The sequence below is a fragment of the Falco biarmicus genome, chromosome 5 (genome assembly GCF_023638135.1).
Source record: "Falco biarmicus isolate bFalBia1 chromosome 5, bFalBia1.pri, whole genome shotgun sequence".
NCBI lineage: Eukaryota > Metazoa > Chordata > Aves > Falconiformes > Falconidae > Falco > Falco biarmicus.
The window spans coordinates 49,721,908-49,739,796 of NC_079292.1; the positions used below are offsets into that span (position 1 = coordinate 49,721,908).

The following is a 17,889-nucleotide window of genomic DNA, read 5'->3' on the forward strand; positions in this document are numbered from 1 at the left end:
GATATCTGAAGTAAAAAAATTTGGCGCCTTACGAATAGAAGATGTCAAATGTAATTGCAGTTTTTGAAAGGATTTTTTTCAGAATGACTCTTTAGTCTGTTTACTTGGTATATTTCTGGCAGGAGGGATTAATCACCATTATATTTATTTATATATTATGTGTTTACAGTTCAATAAGCATATAGAATATTTCATCATACTGTTTCTATATAGCAGTAAGCTAGGCCAAGGTAGCAAGAAAACCCTTAAAACTTACCCTGCTAAGTTAATTGTACTGCCCCAATGGAAAGGAGTCAGTCATATGCAGAGTGACTTCATGGAAGTAACTAAGTGTACTCTCACTAGACGCAAATACATCTAGCAGTTTTAAGGCTAATCTTAAATTTGTCCCAGTTTCCTGAATACAAATAAAATCGGGTAGGGATGGACTTTTGCCCTCTGCCTGAAGGCTCAGAGCTCTAAAGAGCCTCTGGCACCTCTTTGATATCAGGAAGCATGGTTACAGTCAAAAGCATACCGCTCAGCCTAAATGGATATTAATATGAAGGAATACTTTCTAGAAGAAAAAAGGGGGAGTGTTCAAATCAGGATGAGATGGTAAATGTCTGATTCTGGCTGAAGCGTTATATGCAATTTAACTTGAACATGTTTTAATTTAAATGGGTGTGATGTCCTGAAACAAGGTTTCTGGTATTAAGAACTCCTGAAGTTGACTTGGAGCTTCAGAACAAAAAAATTTCCGCTAATGCTACTTACTGTCTAATAACATGGGAAGGGAAGAAGATCATTGTTCAAACTGACTAAAGCCATTTCAATGGTATGCATGTATGGTGTTGTGGGAATTGAAAGATGGAAATAAAGAGATAACATCTGAGATATGTGTTTAGCTCAAAATGTATCAGAAACACAGTTAAGGGGAAGCAGCAAAAAATTATAGGGTTTACCTTTTTTCTCAAGACAAGTAATATACCTGTAGGAATAACTATTATGAGGAAGTCAGCTGCTGTTTTGCTCAGTCATAATTACTGTCAGAGCTGACCAGGCGGATGCATTGCTTACAGACATGCACTAAGCTTAAAATGCAACAAGTGACTGAAATCCAGGAATCCAATTCCAGCTCTGGACAAAATTTGATGCAATCTCACTTTCCCTGTACTTGAAACTTGGCTGCATAGAATGATGTCATATGCCTCACTTAACACATGCCTGTTAGATTTTGTGACTGGAATGCATTTTGTGATTTGGGAATGCAGGTAAACTCTGTTGTAGTCTTATGATGCGTGATTTTAATAAGTAGGATACCATGCTACCATCTTTGTTTTTTTAGAAGTTCAGCTTCTCGTAGTATTATTTTTGCCAATATGTTTTTGATGAATACTGGTGAGAAAATTGGTAACTTGTCCCCAAACTTAATGAGTGTTTGTCAGTGGATGATTTCACTGCATAGTAATATCTACTTTTAGGGTTATATGTTGTTATTAATGCAACAGACCTGTTAATAGTACTTACTTTACAGCATTATTACACCAAATAAACATTTTTATTCAGAACTGTGCAGGATTAAGAGACTTTAAATCTTCAGTCATCTTATTTATGACTCAATGGATGTGAAGTAAAGGAAAATATTGATAGGCATTGGGCACACTTTTTTATTGCATTTTAAACACTAGTAGGTGGAGCTTTGTGGTATCCCATGATTGTTTTCAGCCATTAGCTACCTTAGTCCAAATTTTGGCAACTCTGTTCATTTCAAGTTATCTGAGGAAGCAGGCTCACACCATAAATTCACCTTAGGTACTCGAATGCACTAGAAACAATGCCCAATCGGACAGTCATATCTAGAGGTTACAATTTTTTTCTCCAGGATTATAGTCTTATCTTGGAATTACCTGTTCTTACAAGCAGTTCTGTCAAATTTAGCCTTTTTGCTTTTGCTTACGATGGCATTCCAGAGCAAAAAATGTGTGAGCCTAGTAAAAGGAAGCACTGAGAAGGAAGCTTCAGGGCCTGCAGGTGGAGAAGGGAAAAGCTGTCTTGTGTGTTGGTCAGAGCTGTGGACAGTGGGAGACCCTTCAAGATATTGCTCTGATAGTGGATATCTGGAATGATTAACTCCAGCTTCCAAGAGAGTATTTTAAGTAGTTAAACTCAACTCTTTCTGCATGGGTTTGTGACTTGAAGTGTTTGGCTTCTTGTGGTCAACTCAGTATTGTAACATGAAATGGGAGACACTGAAAGCCTAGTATTTTAAATACATGGGACACTTGATGCTTTCTGTAATGGTGATCACGTTGGTTTTATTCCCTGGGGCTCTGCAGTATGTCTCAGTTTGATGTTTCTTGGAAGTGTTCTTAGATTTTTCTGAAGCTCTACTTGCTGGGTCAGTCTTTTTTACCTATTTAGTTCTCACATATTCAAGTTAAAGTACTTTAAATTCAGAAAGCTAATGATCAGTTTAAGCTTTTGATAAAAATATTTTTTTTGCTTAGACATCTATGCAGCACTTTCCGATCTTGTTTCTTAATGTAGCTGTCGCTTCAGTTGGAGTGGATTTGCCTTGTGAGTGAAGGGCCACGGCTTGGAGAAGGCAGGGCAGCACAGGCCAGCGTCGTGCCTTGATGGTATAGGACAATGTGTGCTTGCTTGCCAGGCTCCTTGCAGAGGCTGTGGAGTGAGCTGCTTTATAAGAGAAGGTCATGCTTTTCATGCTGTAATAATTCCCCCTCAACTTACATTTTCCCTTGCTGCTGCCAAAATAGGAGGGAATCGATGTGGGAATCCTTTGCCTGAACGTTGCTAACTTGTACTGCCAAATTGACTTCACACTACTGAAGTCCTAATTTGTTAGCTGTCATTTCAGTAAGAAATAATTTGGGGTCTTAAAGCAAAGAAACTACCACTGGATGAAACTGCTACTAAGAAGTGTCAATCACGGTAGGCAGCAGCAATCCTTTAAGTGCGATAAATGCCACTGTTTACATCTGCTGCAGTCTAGGAGCAGCAGCCAGTTTTTATTTCAGTCAGGCGAGTACACCTCCCAAGAGAATAATAAGCTTCAGGAAGAAGTCAGATTTCTGTTTGAAAACTCAGCAAAACTCATGACCTTTGAATTCACTGTTTATAACACAGGAGTTGTAATGAGGGAGACTTGTCACTGGGCATATTTAAGGTTGAAGGTGATGTATTAAAAACTTATTTGCAGAGTCTTCCATGATTGTGCCCTCTCCCTCTTAGCTCTTCAGTCTACTTGTAATTGTCTCTTCATAAGCCAGGCTCTCTGAGATGCTTGCACTAAAGCAACAGCATGCGACTGAAACGATTTAACTCCTAGTTGCTCAGTTTGGCACACGTTAACATGTGTGATTGTGACCTGTAAATGCATTCTGTTCTGTATGAACGTATCGGTTTATTAGTGTTCATTTGTTCTCTTGTGAAAAAGCTGGTGAGTTTCTGTAGGCTTTCAAGTTGGTATGAGGGTCTGTCTCTTAAAGAAAACTGACCCTCCACAGCAGAAGACCTCAGACTTTTGCAGTTTGATTTCCAGGTCACTTTCTCAGTTACAGTTACTTTCCATTATAATATTATTACAGGCAAATTCCACCCCCTCCACCCCAGAAAAATGTCATGTGATGGCTTGAAAACTGTGGAACATACCCAGTGCTGCGGTTTTCAGTCTAAAGTATGCAAAGGCATATTACGTTTTTTAGTATCTCAAAAGCTGTTTTATGAAACTGATTAAAATGGCATGACTACTGAAATACATGGGGACAGTTTTTATTACTGTAACCTCTTGGTGTACACATCTGTCCAGTCTTCATTGAACTAATTAGATTAAACAAAGGCTTTCCTGAGATAATCACTTTGCAGGCCTTTTCCTATATTACAGCAACTAGCTTTAGTGTGTTTTTGAAAGTCAAATGCTAGTACCAGCTCATGTTTAATATCTGAATGCACAGTGTTCAAGCAGATGTATAAATTAAATTGAGTGCTACAGGATATATAATTGCTGGACCTTTGACTCTTGAGATTTGAGTTTGCTTAAATGTTTTAAGATTTAATTTCCTTAATATTAAAATGTATTTCTTGTAGGTTGGTGAAGCAAGTATTAAATGCAGATTCAATAGCAGGAAAGGTTTGGATAGGGGTCTAAGGTATGCTAGGTCCTGTGCATCTGGGTAATAGTAATTATTCTACTCTTAAATCCAGCTGTTCATATTTGGTTGTCAGTGTGTGGCCACTGTGAACTATCACTTCAAGGTAGCCTTAATTTTGATGAATGTGGAGCACAGATTAGCTTTTGTCCAAATAGAGGGAATTATTAGTTACTAAGTGACTCCACCTGTGAAGGACTTCCTGGAGTCCTTTCTGAGGCGTATTTAATGTTCAGGGATGCCTCAATAGTAGCATTTTTGGGGTGGTATGGGGTATTAACATGGGTTTATATTTAAAGTGTTGTTACAAGAACACTTCAAGAAACATGTTACAGCTGTTTCTAGTTTAGTCAACATAGTGTGTTCTGGTGGTGCTAAATAGAGTTGTAATCTGTAGTCTCATCATGCTTTGGTAAACATCTCTTTGGTAAACATGGACTTCAGTTTAGAGCTTGTCTTTTTTGCAGTCCAGCTAGAGAGGATTATGAGATTGTTGAACTTCTAACACTGGTAAAATTATCTAACCTTTGTTTCTTGGGTTATGGTTTTGAATTATTGTCTTGGGTAACAAAACACACTCAGTGATAAAAAATACTAATTTGATTTAGGTAAGAAATTTGGGGTGCAGTACTCCTCATAGGCAGCTGCAATGATGTGACATGTCAGTGAAGCTGTTAGTCATAGAGCAGCAAGGTCTTTTCAGAGAGATTTGCACAGGTATCTGAATCCTGCCTGTGATAGTATGTGCTGCTACTGTAAGGTACTTCTACAGTACAGCATTTCTAGTCACTTGAGTGTGACAGACAGTAGCTTCAAAGTTGCTCATAGTCTCAGTGGTATGTGTAAACAAAGGATTATCCAAAAGTTGATGTGCCTAATGAAAGACAGACTTCTCTTCATCATGTTCTGTGCAGCATCTTTAAGGTGGATACCAACATAACTTCAACGGAATTAAACTTTAAATAAGATGGAACTTCAGCAGTGGTGCATAAGTGAATAATAGACAGTCTAACTGTTTCTTGAATTTAAAATTTGAGGTTAGCATATTGGAGTTGCTTTGAACTATAGTGCTTCAGAGCTTCTGCTACTCCAACAACATCTGAAATGGCTGCTGCAAGAATTAAGAAGTGGAACGCTGGTCAAATCAAAATATTCCACTAGTGGGAGATAAATATTATTAGAGGATCTATGTAGCTTAAAGATATGCTTTCTTTTGATACTTGGATTTCACTGTTTATAGTTGCATTATGCATTACCACTTTGTTACAAAAGTGGACTGTTGGAACATGCTGTAACAGGAAGCAATTGAATGTTGCAAGTTTTGACATAAAAACTGCATTAGGATGTTTCTTAAAGGCATTTCTAGCGAGATTTTTCTGTAGGAATCAACAGAGAAACTATGTTAAGGTAAGTTGGTTCTGTACTGGTGTGTAAAGAGGCTTTTGTACTGTCCATTGAAATGCCTGGTAAAAATGGGTTACCAGAGCAGATTTTCTGGTCTGATTTGGTGTAAGATTGCAAATGTTTAACAAAGTTTTTATGATTTTGAGGGAAACTGCTCTTGCTTGGTATTTAAAATTGGAGGAGTATTCATATTGTTTCTCTCTATTTGCCACAGCTATTTCCTAACATGGATGTGCCATATAGTCTGTAACTCTACTAGAGCTGATCAGCAGAACCACACGGCTTTTGTAGTGTTAATGTAAGCTTATTGAACTTGTCTGTGAATGCTAAGTGTCTTTTGGTAAGTTAGGACACCACTGAGGTACTTCAGAACATCAGATAACCCCTTTCTTTCAGTATAAACTGTTAGTAGTAGCTAATCAATGGACTATTATGGCTTAACAAAAATGCATCTAGGTGCAGAGGTGATAGAACCAGAGTGCAAAGCACAGTGTGAGCTATGATTAAGCACTGTTACTGCTCTTAAGGTCTTGCCCTGGCCCAGAATTCGCTCCTAAAGCTTTTCGATGCTAAGTGAGCAGTGACTAGAGCTGCAGCTTTTCCTAACTTCATGTCTGCACTTGGATTTGGGTGTATTTGGGCCTCAAGTGCAGGGCTCCTGCTAGATTGAACAGAGCTTTTCTTAATTAAAGTTGAATCAAGTTTGACATCATTAGTTGTGGGGTATTCTGCTTGGTCTATTTTTGCCTAATTAGCAGCTGCAGAACCTTCTGCATAGCTATACAAACTCATTTGCCTGATCTGTTTCTTGTTATACTGTCATAGCTTATGATCGGATGCCAATTGATAAATCTTCCTAGACTAGTAGTTGGCCAACAGCCTCCAGCTTTTGGGCATAGATGAGATAAAGAAGTGGTGTGGTGTGGCTTTAAAGACCACTCTTTCATATATGATTTGCATGAATTTCTTCACTTACAGGATACTCTAGCAGAACATGTTACAGTCAGCTGAAGAATGTGCGTTAATCAAAACTGCATCATAGTATGCAGGTTAACACCATCATCGTGGACTTTTCAACTGTTGTAATTTTTTTTTTGCAAGTAACAGAAGACAATTGAGATATAAAAATGAATTTTTAAATTAGGTACCTTGTTGATGTTAGTTATAGGATGTTGAAGTTTTATGCATATGAATATTGTTTGCTTTGTGCTTTTCGCTGCTCTCCAGGAAACAGCCACAGACAGTGCTTTTCTCAGAATCTCCTAGTGATAGGAAGAGAAGAGCGGTTGTAGTTCTGCTGGAAATGGGACTGTCGCTTGTGGCTGGGTGACAGCACTTTAGAGTTTTTCAGCATCAGTGGTTGCCTTCAGTGTAAATGCAGTACTGTGGCACAGCGCTTGAAATGTTTGATTGACTAGAGCTGAAGCTGATTGTTTCCAGAGCAGAGAACTGAGACTTTCCTCTCCTTACCTTAAATGTCTGGCAATTAGGTGCTTATACCTGGATCTTAACATAGATGGGGTGGTTCAGCTGAACAGTCCTCTAACCTGGAGGGCAATAGACAGAAATCTTTTCTTTGCTATTTGACTCTTTGCCTTTGTAAAGCAATGCAGTCAGTGGTAACTTTTTGCTTCTGCTAGGCATATGACACCTGAGGGTCGTCTTGACCTGGAATTGTCCAAGTTACCGTTTGTCTGAGCCTGGCAGACATTATGTTTCATGAGGAGTATATTGTTAGTTGTGCTTGCTGTGCCTCCTTTATGTCAATAAAGCTGACTTACATGATCAGACATCAGGTCTTTATGTAGGCATGAAGTGTCTGTGTGTGTTCACTATACTGTTGTGGGGATACATGTGTGCATGCAAAATGTCAGCTGTGTGGGAATTAAATATAGAACACCTGTGCAGGTTAAGAATCTGGTTAGTAAATGTTATTAAGCTACAGTGCTCTGATAGTCAGATGGAAGAGCTACTCTTAGTCTGCCTATCCGTTCTGTAGGAAGGTGGTATTGTGCAGTTTTCCCCTCTGTTCAAAATTAAATGCAGGTACTGTGGGAGGCTTGATTTGTGATGACATGGGCTGGAAGGGGGCTAAAACTGTTTGCACATGAAACTGCATTAAGGTCTGCCTGAAGATACACACCTACTTACACTACAGAAGTGCTTCATGCATGGGCTAACTTTGTGTTGAACCTGTTTTTCTTGAGATTTCCACAAATGAGTTCATGGGAACACACAAAAGCTTGCTGATCCCAAACTTTGAGGTGAAAAGTTGGGATTTTTAGCTTGAGCACGTTCTTACCCCATGTGACGTCAGTGGTGGATGATCCAAACTCCAGTTCCCTGGAAATAGATTTATTTCCTGGTATTTTAAAAGGTTTCCTCTTGATGATGAACCGTATGGATATACCAAGCAAAACGCAAGACTTAAAGGCAATAACTGTTCTAAGTAGTTAATGATTTAAGAAAGTATAATAATGCCTGGTTATTTTGGTATGCAAAACATCCATTTTGTGCCTCGTCATTCTTTCCAGCTGAAATATTTTAGGAAATGTGAAGAAATTGTCCTTAAGCAGAAATTGGTTCTATAACCTCAATACAAAGGGTAGGGTTGTCTTACAATGTACTGCGATATAGCTGTTATGTAACTGAATGTGTATTTATTCTTTCCCTAGACTGTACATGCCATTTGGCTTGGGGAACAGAACACGCCATGGGACAAGCTCAAAGATATCTCTTCAGACGGGGTCTTTTACTTGGGTGATGTGTCTGCTCTCCTGACTGTCTCCATACCCAAAGGATTTATTTTCGTTTTGGAAATATTTTAAGTTGAAATCTTTTTCCTTACTGGAAACTGTCTACACGAAAGACTGCACGCATCATGGGTGATATGGCAAACAACTCGGTTGCATATAGTGGCGTAAAAAATGCTGTAAAAGAAGCTAATCATGGAGATTTTGGAGTTACTCTTGCAGAGCTCCGTTCTCTTATGGAACTTCGAGCTACAGATGCACTGCATAAAATACAGGAATGCTATGGAGATGTACATGGCATCTGTGCAAAATTGAAAACTTCACCAAATGAAGGTAAGTGGATTTTAACACTATTATTGAGGAAACATCATTTAGGAAAAACCTTGGTCAAGCCAACAACATTTTTTCTTAATGTAACAAAGTGTATAAAAGTATTTCGGTTACCTTAGTATTGCTTCTTACTCTTATAAGGCAGAGGTACTCAATGGCTATAAATAAGCAAGTGGGGTTTTTTCAGTTGGTCTAACTGCATGTGAGATGTTGGACTGGTGGTGAAGTTGCACTTTGGAATGAATTTCATTGATGTAGGCATCCACATATGAAATAGCAATGCAACTTAGCTGATGTTTAACTTTGAAAGCGTTAAGTTTAGTGAATAGCTCATATGACCTATAGTTCACAATTCAAATCATGCTGTTGTAGAACACAAGGTTTTAATAGTCTAATGCAGGGCTTATTAATGCTTCTGTGTTGCTACTTAGTTCTTGTATTCCCCTATACAACTATTTTTAAAACTGGTAAAATCTGTTTTCTATTTGTACTACATTGAATTCTTAGTGGCAGGATCTAGTTTCTAAATCTGTAATATTACTTTAGATTTCATTTGATCTAAACAAAGTAACTATTAATACAGCTTTAGGTCCTAAGAGGTACTGTCACTATTAGTAGAAAGTTTGCAAAGTGATCATACAATATTATTCTCTAGAAATAAGCATCTTTAAAGGACATTTTGCCATGTTGGACTTGATGACGTTCTGTGAAATGCGGTACCTGATGTTTTTGCTCACTAGAGTTATTACTCCCAAGATAGACTGTACAGATGTGAAGAAAGTAAATGTATCAAGTCTCCTTCCTGAGAGCTTTCCAGAAGTTTTTCTTAAGATCTCACCCTTTTTTACTACTCTTCCAATGGAAATGAAAGCTATACACTTCAATTTCTACAAGAAAGATGGAAGTCATATCGCTTAAGATGTCTAAACTGTAGTGTCCTGTACAAATGTTTTTATGTATTTTTATCTAATATTAACTCAAACTTATGTGAAGTCCTGCTGTTGGTGGTGCTTGAGAAGGACCAAAATCAAGACTTTGGCAAATGGTGGTGTCTCGGCATTTAAACAATTACGTGGCTTTTAACCAATGTGGTATGTTGGTGTCAGTGAAGTACCTGCTGTCTTAATCCTGGAGAGCTGTTGCTTTCTGTTCTTCAGAAATGCTATGGAAGGTTTTGTCTCCTTGGATCAAGAACAGCCTACTAATGCTATAAGGTATCTTTGGGTACATCTGCATTTAGCATGTTTTGGCTTGATCTGCTTTTGAAGCCAGACTCCTGAAATTATTTCAGTACATGAACTGGGTTGTTCTTACCAAACTGAAAGTAGCCAGCTCTTGTGCCTGACCTGCCAGTGAAAGGGAGTAGACCAGTTTCAGGCTGAAGAAGGAATCTGTAAAACACGAGGAGTGCAAACTTCTGTTCCTTGGCATCAACGGAGTTGTAAAGTTTAGTGCATGTGTGTGAAGCACTGGTGTTATATTGCTTGTACGCAGCTCTTAGGAACAGCAGCCTCGTTACCCTGTTGACCTGTTGCACAGTACTGAAAGGCAGTTTCCTTTCTCAGTGAAAAGGGCTGCAGTTTTCTACAATCAGGAACTGAACTGAGAGTTGAATACTGTTTTACAGTAGTCTGCAAGGTTTAAGGCCCATTATTACTGCAAGCTAGGTAGGCATACAATTGTAGATGGACATGATGCACTAAGCACCAAATACCTGGGATACTGCAGAGTTTTCTTCATGCCCCTTAATGTAACAAGCAGGTTAACACATGGCAATGGTGAGTGTCAGCATACTTAAATGAGAAAGGGTTAGATGCCCTTTCCTGCAGATTGATCCTGCTGTACTTGTGATCAAGGCCTTTCCCCATTCAAAAGCATTTGACATTTAGGTGTACTGCAATCAGTTAAATACAATCACTAACTTGATAAAAGGGCACCATCTCTTTTTTTTTTCCTAAGTGTGAGAGCAGCTCATCAACATGGCAAGGCCTCAACAGTCAATCATGATAATTAGCTCAGAAAAGGTTAAGTAAGATGAGTTAGAGCAGTGTCCTCTACAAAGGTGTCATTTTGGCTCTGAATCACTGCATGAAGCTTTAGAGAACCATCCTGTCTGTCAGGTAAGATGCTATAAATTTCTTGGAGGTAGTACTGGGGAGCTCTTACAAAAGTAGAACTAGGTCTCTTTTCTTTTGTTAAAGTTGTAAGTATAGAAATGCAGACATTTCTAATGGAGAAAACCTAGGCAAGATCTAAGAAGAAAACTGCTATGTGTTACACTAGTTCTAGCTCTCTAAGATACCATGTGTACACCTGCAAGGCTCTGTGACACTTCTTCCTATTCAGAAGTTTTCTTTATAATGTGAAATGCTGACTTGCGTAATTTCTAGTGGCTTCACAGCAAAAGCACAGGTAGTTCCAAAATGCTATACAGTGGATGAGTTCAATTTGTACAGTTTCTTGCTTTGCAGTTGTTGACAGTGTAAGGCAATGTCTGTTTTCAGGTGAAATGTGGGCCAGACCTACCTGATTTGAAATGAGAAATGGGAGCTGTCCTTTACCAGTATTGCAAAAAAAAGACAGTGAGCAGACTTTACGGCTTAGTATTTAATGTTTATTATGTTCTTTACATGTGTACCAATGTATATAAATGTGAATAAATGAATGTTTGACATATCCATAGTAGCAAAAGTTCTTCTTATATTCTGGAGAGACGGACCACTATCAATATTTCCACGGGTCTACATAATTTTGATTGTCTAGTAACTTCTAGATTCTAATACAATCAGTATATGAAGTTTTAACTAGCCCCTTGCATAATACTTTTCAAGCTTAACCCCAGATAACATAATTTACTCTAGTTAAGAAATATAACAAAAAATATAATGGCAGTAGTTTCAACCTCAGGATGGTAGATAGTGAACTATGACATTGCCAGCCATGTGGTAAGTGTAGCAAGTTTGGTAATGGTGCTTGGTGTATTATGGCAAATACTAAAAATATAAAGCTTTGTGTCTTTGCTAGGTGTATTTACTAATCTTCACTAAGTGGTTCTGATAGTAGCTTAACTTTATGTAGCCTTTTCGGAAAATGCTTTTCATTCTTCAAAGACCATTGCTGTATACTTCTGATACTCTGCATCCTGGTGCTCTGTGAAGGGAGGAGGAGAGTGGTGCTGCTGCCACTATGTAAATAATCTTCCAAACTCTGCTATGCTAAAAGGAAGACAGAAATGGTATCTGTTGCAAAACAGCAGTATGGCTGAGCCTTTTAGAATGGCCAAGCTGTCCTGAGTTTCTCTAATTTCTCGCATATAGCTTGATTATGAAAACGGCCTTGCAGTGCTCTGAGTTGAGAGTTAAATTAAGCACCTGAAAGCTTGAACTTTGAGAAGCGTAGTGTTAGGGCTAACCCGTAAAATTGCTCCTTTGTGTTAAACCTCTAAAGACATGCATTGAAGGTGAATCTAAAAGTGCTGGAATAAATCATGTACACTAAGAGTACATTTAATTCATTTCACTTTTGTAAAGATCTGCACATGCATTTTGCTTTTCAGTTAAGTGATTACATAGAAGTGTTAAAACTGAGGTCTGCAGTTCATTAGTCTTTGCAAAGTGTCTTGCAATAGCATGATGGTGCTAGGAAATATCTATTAGGTATGTTAAATACCCCAGTTACGAAATCCAGTTGCGGTAGTTGCCTGTTCTTATTGATTACCTAGCATGTTTGCAGTACCTTTATCACTAAACAGTTGGGTGAACTACTAAAAAAAATGCTATGAAACAAATTGTTGTCTTTAAGCAGGTGCTAATCATAACCTTGGGGGCAACATAGTTGACATGTCCAGACCTTTGGTCTGAACATCACTGGATCTTTGCCATTTTGCTTTGAAAAATGAGCTTGTGGCTTAAATTCTGAATGGTGGGTTAGGTAGCTGGAAACTATTGAAGGAGTTAACAGGAGGTGTAGTTATGGAAGACCTTGAGTGCATGACCTTGCACTGAATATACTTGGTATTCCTTTATTTTTAAAGGCTTGGCTAGCTCTTGAAGCATGAAGTGCCTTTTAGCTCTGGCCTGCTCTAGTGTCCCTTAAGGATAGTACCACAGCTGAGACACAGAAGAGGACTCAAAAGAAATACGACCTATAAAAAAGAAGATAGGTACAAAACTGAGGGTGACAGACCCTGCACAGTGCTAAATATGGACTCCCTGTGAGATGAGATGGAAAGTGAAGCTTTAGAAAAGCAAACAGTGGCTGTCCAGGCAGAAGCAACATTATTAAGTGGCTGCTTCTTTCCACATGATGCCTGGAGAGCTTCACTAGCCTTTTGTAGTATTTTATATAATAATTCAATAATATACAAATATAATATTTAATACAGTAATCATATTAAATATTATATAGGTGTTACATTAATTGTAGGATCCTAGGGCATTATCACTGAATACAGAATCCCTACAGGGGAAACCAGAGCTGGCTTCACAGGCCTCATCTTGCTGAAGCTGCATGGTGCTACTCAGTTCCAATAGTAGTAACTCTACTAATGGTCTTGTCTTGCAAACTTGTTGACTTTGTATGAAGGTATGTCTGTTACTGTTCCTCTGCTGCTGTGTCATATAAGTGCGAGCAGGCAGACTATCAGCTTACTTTATATTGGCAAAGTGTGAATTATAAAATATAGCTGGTTTTCTGTTGCAACTCTTAATTTTAAAGGATAATACTTAAGTAGTTATATCTGAGATACAGCTTTTCAGTATTGTTACTGAAATACGGAGTGAGGCTTGACTCTGTGAATGGGAAACCTCAATCGCTTATGATGTGAGGGTGAAATGCATATAAGTGTCACTAACTTTGTCTTATTATTAAATAGGTTTAAGTGGAAATCCAGCAGATATAGAAAGGAGAGAAGCAGTTTTTGGGAAGAACTTTATACCTCCTAAAAAGCCAAAAACATTTCTTCAGTTAGTATGGGAAGCACTACAGGATGTTACACTAATCATATTAGAAATTGCAGCCGTAGTATCCTTGGGCCTTTCTTTTTACCAGCCTCCAGGAGGAAATGAATCACGTAAGTAAAGTTTTTTTAAAAAGTAGGTATCTACCTATATTATCCTACTGACTTTCCTGGTCCAACATGCCTTTACTGTGAATCTGATGGGAAACAGTAAGTCGGTGGAAAAGCAGCTAATTGACAGAAAATTCCCAAAACTCTAGTTTGCCTTAAAAGGGCAACATGAGATTCACCTGGTCACGATCCGGTATCATTCTGACCAAAATAATGCCAAATGTAAAGTGCAAGCAGCAGGAGCAAGGACTTGTCTTAGATCCAGTCATGTTTCTGCGCAAGTGGTTTTTTTAGCTTTGCCTCAAATATTTAAGCAATTTATAATTTGCAGTCATGTGCTTTCTTTGGGGAGTCAGCAAGTCTTAAATTTCTCTTGATTTGCAATATGACACTGGTAACTTTCTAATTTAAGAAATGAAGCTATGTTTATACTTCTAAACAGAAAATGAAGGGATCTGGTCTTCATTGAACTGAATTTTGCAAGGATATCTGGCTTGTTAAGATAAAAGTAAAGTGGGAAACATTGAGAAAGTAGAAGGTGGTGAACTAATTTGTCTAGTTTGGCATTCTTATTATTATTCATTTAACAAGATAATTAGGACAGGTAACTTCTTATATCACCTTTTCTTACGTTCTGATAAGCAGGGATGTAAATTCTAGGCGGTTTAACTTCATTGAGCTGTTCTAGCTTCCAGGTTCTTTAGCTGCTTTGTGTGCTATCCTTACTGAAAAAAAAGATAAAATTGTAAAGGCTAGCACAGAAAATGTAGCAACTATTAGTTTCTTCTGTTTGGCAAAACTTTTTTGTTGAAATAACGATTTGCCTGATCTTTCTTAAATCTAAAACCTGTTTTTACAGTATGTGGATCAGTAAATGTTGGTGAAGAAGAGGACGAATCTGAAGCAGGTTGGATTGAAGGAGCAGCAATCCTCCTATCTGTAGTTTGTGTGGTATTAGTAACAGCTTTCAATGACTGGAGTAAAGAGAAACAGTTTCGGGGCTTGCAGAGCCGTATTGAACAAGAACAGAAATTCACAGTCATCAGAGGTGGCCAAGTCATCCAAATACCAGTAGCTGACATAATTGTTGGAGATATTGCACAAGTGAAATATGGTAAACATTTTTAAAGTTGAAATTTCTTTTATTTTAAAAAAGGAACTACAGTCCACATACCCAGTGATCTCTTGTAGGTGATCTTTTACCAGCTGATGGTGTACTCATTCAAGGAAACGACCTCAAAATTGATGAAAGTTCACTGACTGGAGAATCTGATCATGTTAAGAAATCTCTGGACAGAGATCCTATGCTGCTGTCAGGTGTGTAACATCGGACAATTCTTGAAGAAAGTGGTTTGTTTCTGGGGGTAAACTGGTTTTTTAAAATTTTGAGGTTAAAATCTGGCAAACTGGACCTTTACCTAGGGCAGCTTCTTAAAGTAACCAAAACCAGTGCAGCTAGTACAAAACTTTGTCAAAGCAGGCAGACTCTTAAAACTGATAAACATTTTGTGTAGCTGCTTATGGTCTTATCTTCCAGATAGTTTTGGCAATTAAAACTCTAGGGGAACACGGTGGTATATACACATATCCTAAGGTTTCATCAGTGTGAAGTTTGAAAATTCATTTCCTTTGTGCTCTGCCATATAACTGGTCAAGTCTCAGTGGAAAACCTGATTCAATCTTTCAGGTACACATGTGATGGAAGGCTCTGGAAGAATGGTTGTTACTGCTGTAGGTGTGAACTCTCAGACTGGAATCATCTTTACCTTACTTGGGGCTGGAGGAGATGAAGAAGAGAAGGAGAAGGAAAAAGAGAAGAAGGACAAAAAAAGTAGGCATAATAGTCTTAAGTCCCTGGGGAGGGAGGTGTGGACTCCTGAATGTTACTAATAAAACCATGTTCTTGTTGTCTGGAGCCAGAAATCTTTTTTTCTATTATTTTTTTGAAAACCCAACTCATGCTTTCAGTAAGTATCACAAGGGCAAAACCGAAATCAGGTCCTGTCGTGGTTTAACCCTGGCTGGTAATTAAGTACCACGCAGCCACTTGCTCACTCCCCCCTCACTCAGAGGAATGGGGAGGAGGGTTGGAAAGGAATGTAAAACTCAAGGGTTGAGATGAGAACAATGTAATAATTGAAGCAGAATAATAATGAAAGAACAATAGTAATAATGATGACAATAACAATTATAATGAAAATGGGGAGGGAAAGAATAAAATCCAGAGGTAGAGGAAGAAACGTGTGATGCACAATGCAGCTGCTCACCACCCACTGACCGATGCCCAGCCAGTCCCCAGGCAACAGTCTGCCTGCCCTGGCCAACCCCCAGGTGTATATACCAACCATGGTGTCCCATGGTGTGGAATATCTCAGGCTAGTTTGGGTCAGCTGACCTGGCTGTGTCCCCTTCCCATTCCTTGTGCCCCGTAAGCCTTTGCACTAACAAGGCTTGAGAAACTAAGAAGTCTCGCGTCAAAGCCAAAACACAGCACCATACTACCTCCCAGGAAGAGAATTAACTCCGTCCCAGCTGAAACTGGGACAGGTCCAATCATGCAAGACTACACCACAACTAATTCTCCTTGCATAGATTTTTAATTAAACTTCAGATCTCATTGATCAATTAGAGGTTTGGAAGTTTACAACTTCTAACCAGCCATACTATGTATAAATTTTTGAACTGTCCCCTTGTGTAATTACAAAGTATGTTCATGTCTAACAGCAAATATTTCTTTTATGGCAAACAGGTTATTACCAATAACTCAACTTAGTAAGTATCTAGTTCTGCTTTTGACAGGTAGAAAATGTCCTGTGGCAAGGAGTTCTGTGACACTTGGAGGGAAAAAGCTTGCGTCATTGATATTGCTGAGTTTGTGGGTATCTTAAGCATATGTAAGACTGATTTTTATACAAGTGAGCAGACAGCTGCTCCTGCTATTCCTTTTCTTGCAGAGCTGAACCTTTGAGTGTTCAGAGACAGACATAAGGCAAATCCCTTCTAGCACTTTCCTGTAAACTGTTTGTGGAGGGATGAGGGGCTTGTAACCTAGAGCATTTTGGAGCTCTTCTGTGATGTGTGAAATGGGCGGTCTTCCTTATTCTGAAAGACTTGCTCAGCAGCTGGAACTATAAGGTCACTTATCTAAGCCACAGCCTTTATCCTGAGAATCAGGGCTTGGAAATGTTAACCAGTAATGTTTTGATCCTAGCTCTTCACAAGGCATGTTCAGGACTGAGCTTCATTCACCACAGCAGTAATTTTTCTAGAAATGGTTGTGAGGCCCACTGGATGGGACTAAGCCTGAAGATTCTTGGCAGAAGACTATACTTTTTCATCAGAGGAATATGAAACAGTAATGGAAAGTTCATACAGAAATGTGCTTGGGAATTTCAGTGGCCTTCAAACTAAAGAGATGATTGTTGGAATGTGTGCTCTTTGCAGGAATTAGGATCAAACTGTGCTTTTTGTCTTGTCCTGATCCACAAATACTTTGCAATTCTCACTGTTCTTGATACTTAGAGTAGTAAATTTCTTTAGAAGTAAGTTACAAGAATTGTTACAAAACGACTTTAAAGTTCAAAATCAGTTTCAAGCTCAAGTGTGGTACTGAAGAGTAAAAGTTGACCTACAGCACTTCCAGGGATTGGTGTGGAACAGTTTCCATCCTTTGCTCTTTCCCTTGCAGAGGAAAGAGAAGGAGAGAAGTAACAGTACCAGCTGCTGCAAGAGCTGTGGAGAAGACTATAGCTTTTATTAATACTGAGCCAGTGTTTATTATTCTATAAGCAGAAGTTGTTTTGACAAGTAGTGTTTTGTTTATGTCCTAGGGCCTGAGCACTTGTGGGGTCTTTTGTCTCCCAAGATAGGCGACTTCCTCTTTCTCTTAAGTTAGGTGCCTGATAAGATTCTCCTTGGTAAAACTCAGGTTAAACTAATTTAGCTTCTCTGTGGATGTTAAGGAGATTAAAGTGGCTATTTTTAGTCAGCTGTATATGGCTTGGTTCAGAGTGAAAGCAAATGTATATACAAGGAGTTAGAAGTAACTCAAGTGTAGAACTTTCCTCTTGTAATGAGAGAAGAACTAGGAAAGAAAAAATACTGAATTAGGAGACAATTATGAGTTCTGAAGAGGTCTGAAGTGACATCTTCTGGAGAAGGTGAACATGCTTTCTTCCCTCTT

The 17,889-nt window shown here is 38.6% G+C and overlaps 1 protein-coding gene across 7 annotated transcripts in view; it reads left to right on the forward strand.

Annotated features, from left to right (window-relative positions):
• ATP2B1 (ATPase plasma membrane Ca2+ transporting 1) overlaps positions 1-17,889 on the forward strand; it is a 65,996-nt gene that overhangs the window by 18,988 nt on the left and 29,119 nt on the right. For 6 of the 7 annotated variants that reach the window (XM_056339795.1, XM_056339794.1, XM_056339796.1 and 3 more), the window contains exons 2-6: positions 8,231-8,641; positions 13,512-13,709; positions 14,566-14,820; positions 14,898-15,023; positions 15,394-15,537. In XM_056339795.1, the coding sequence (XP_056195770.1) occupies positions 8,437-8,641; positions 13,512-13,709; positions 14,566-14,820; positions 14,898-15,023; positions 15,394-15,537 (928 nt within the window). In that variant the 5' untranslated portion in view covers positions 8,231-8,436. Of the gene's footprint in view, positions 1-5,541; positions 5,559-8,230; positions 8,642-13,511; positions 13,710-14,565; positions 14,821-14,897; positions 15,024-15,393; positions 15,538-17,889 lie in introns of those variants that run through there. The other variant, XM_056339799.1, reaches the window with a different exon arrangement.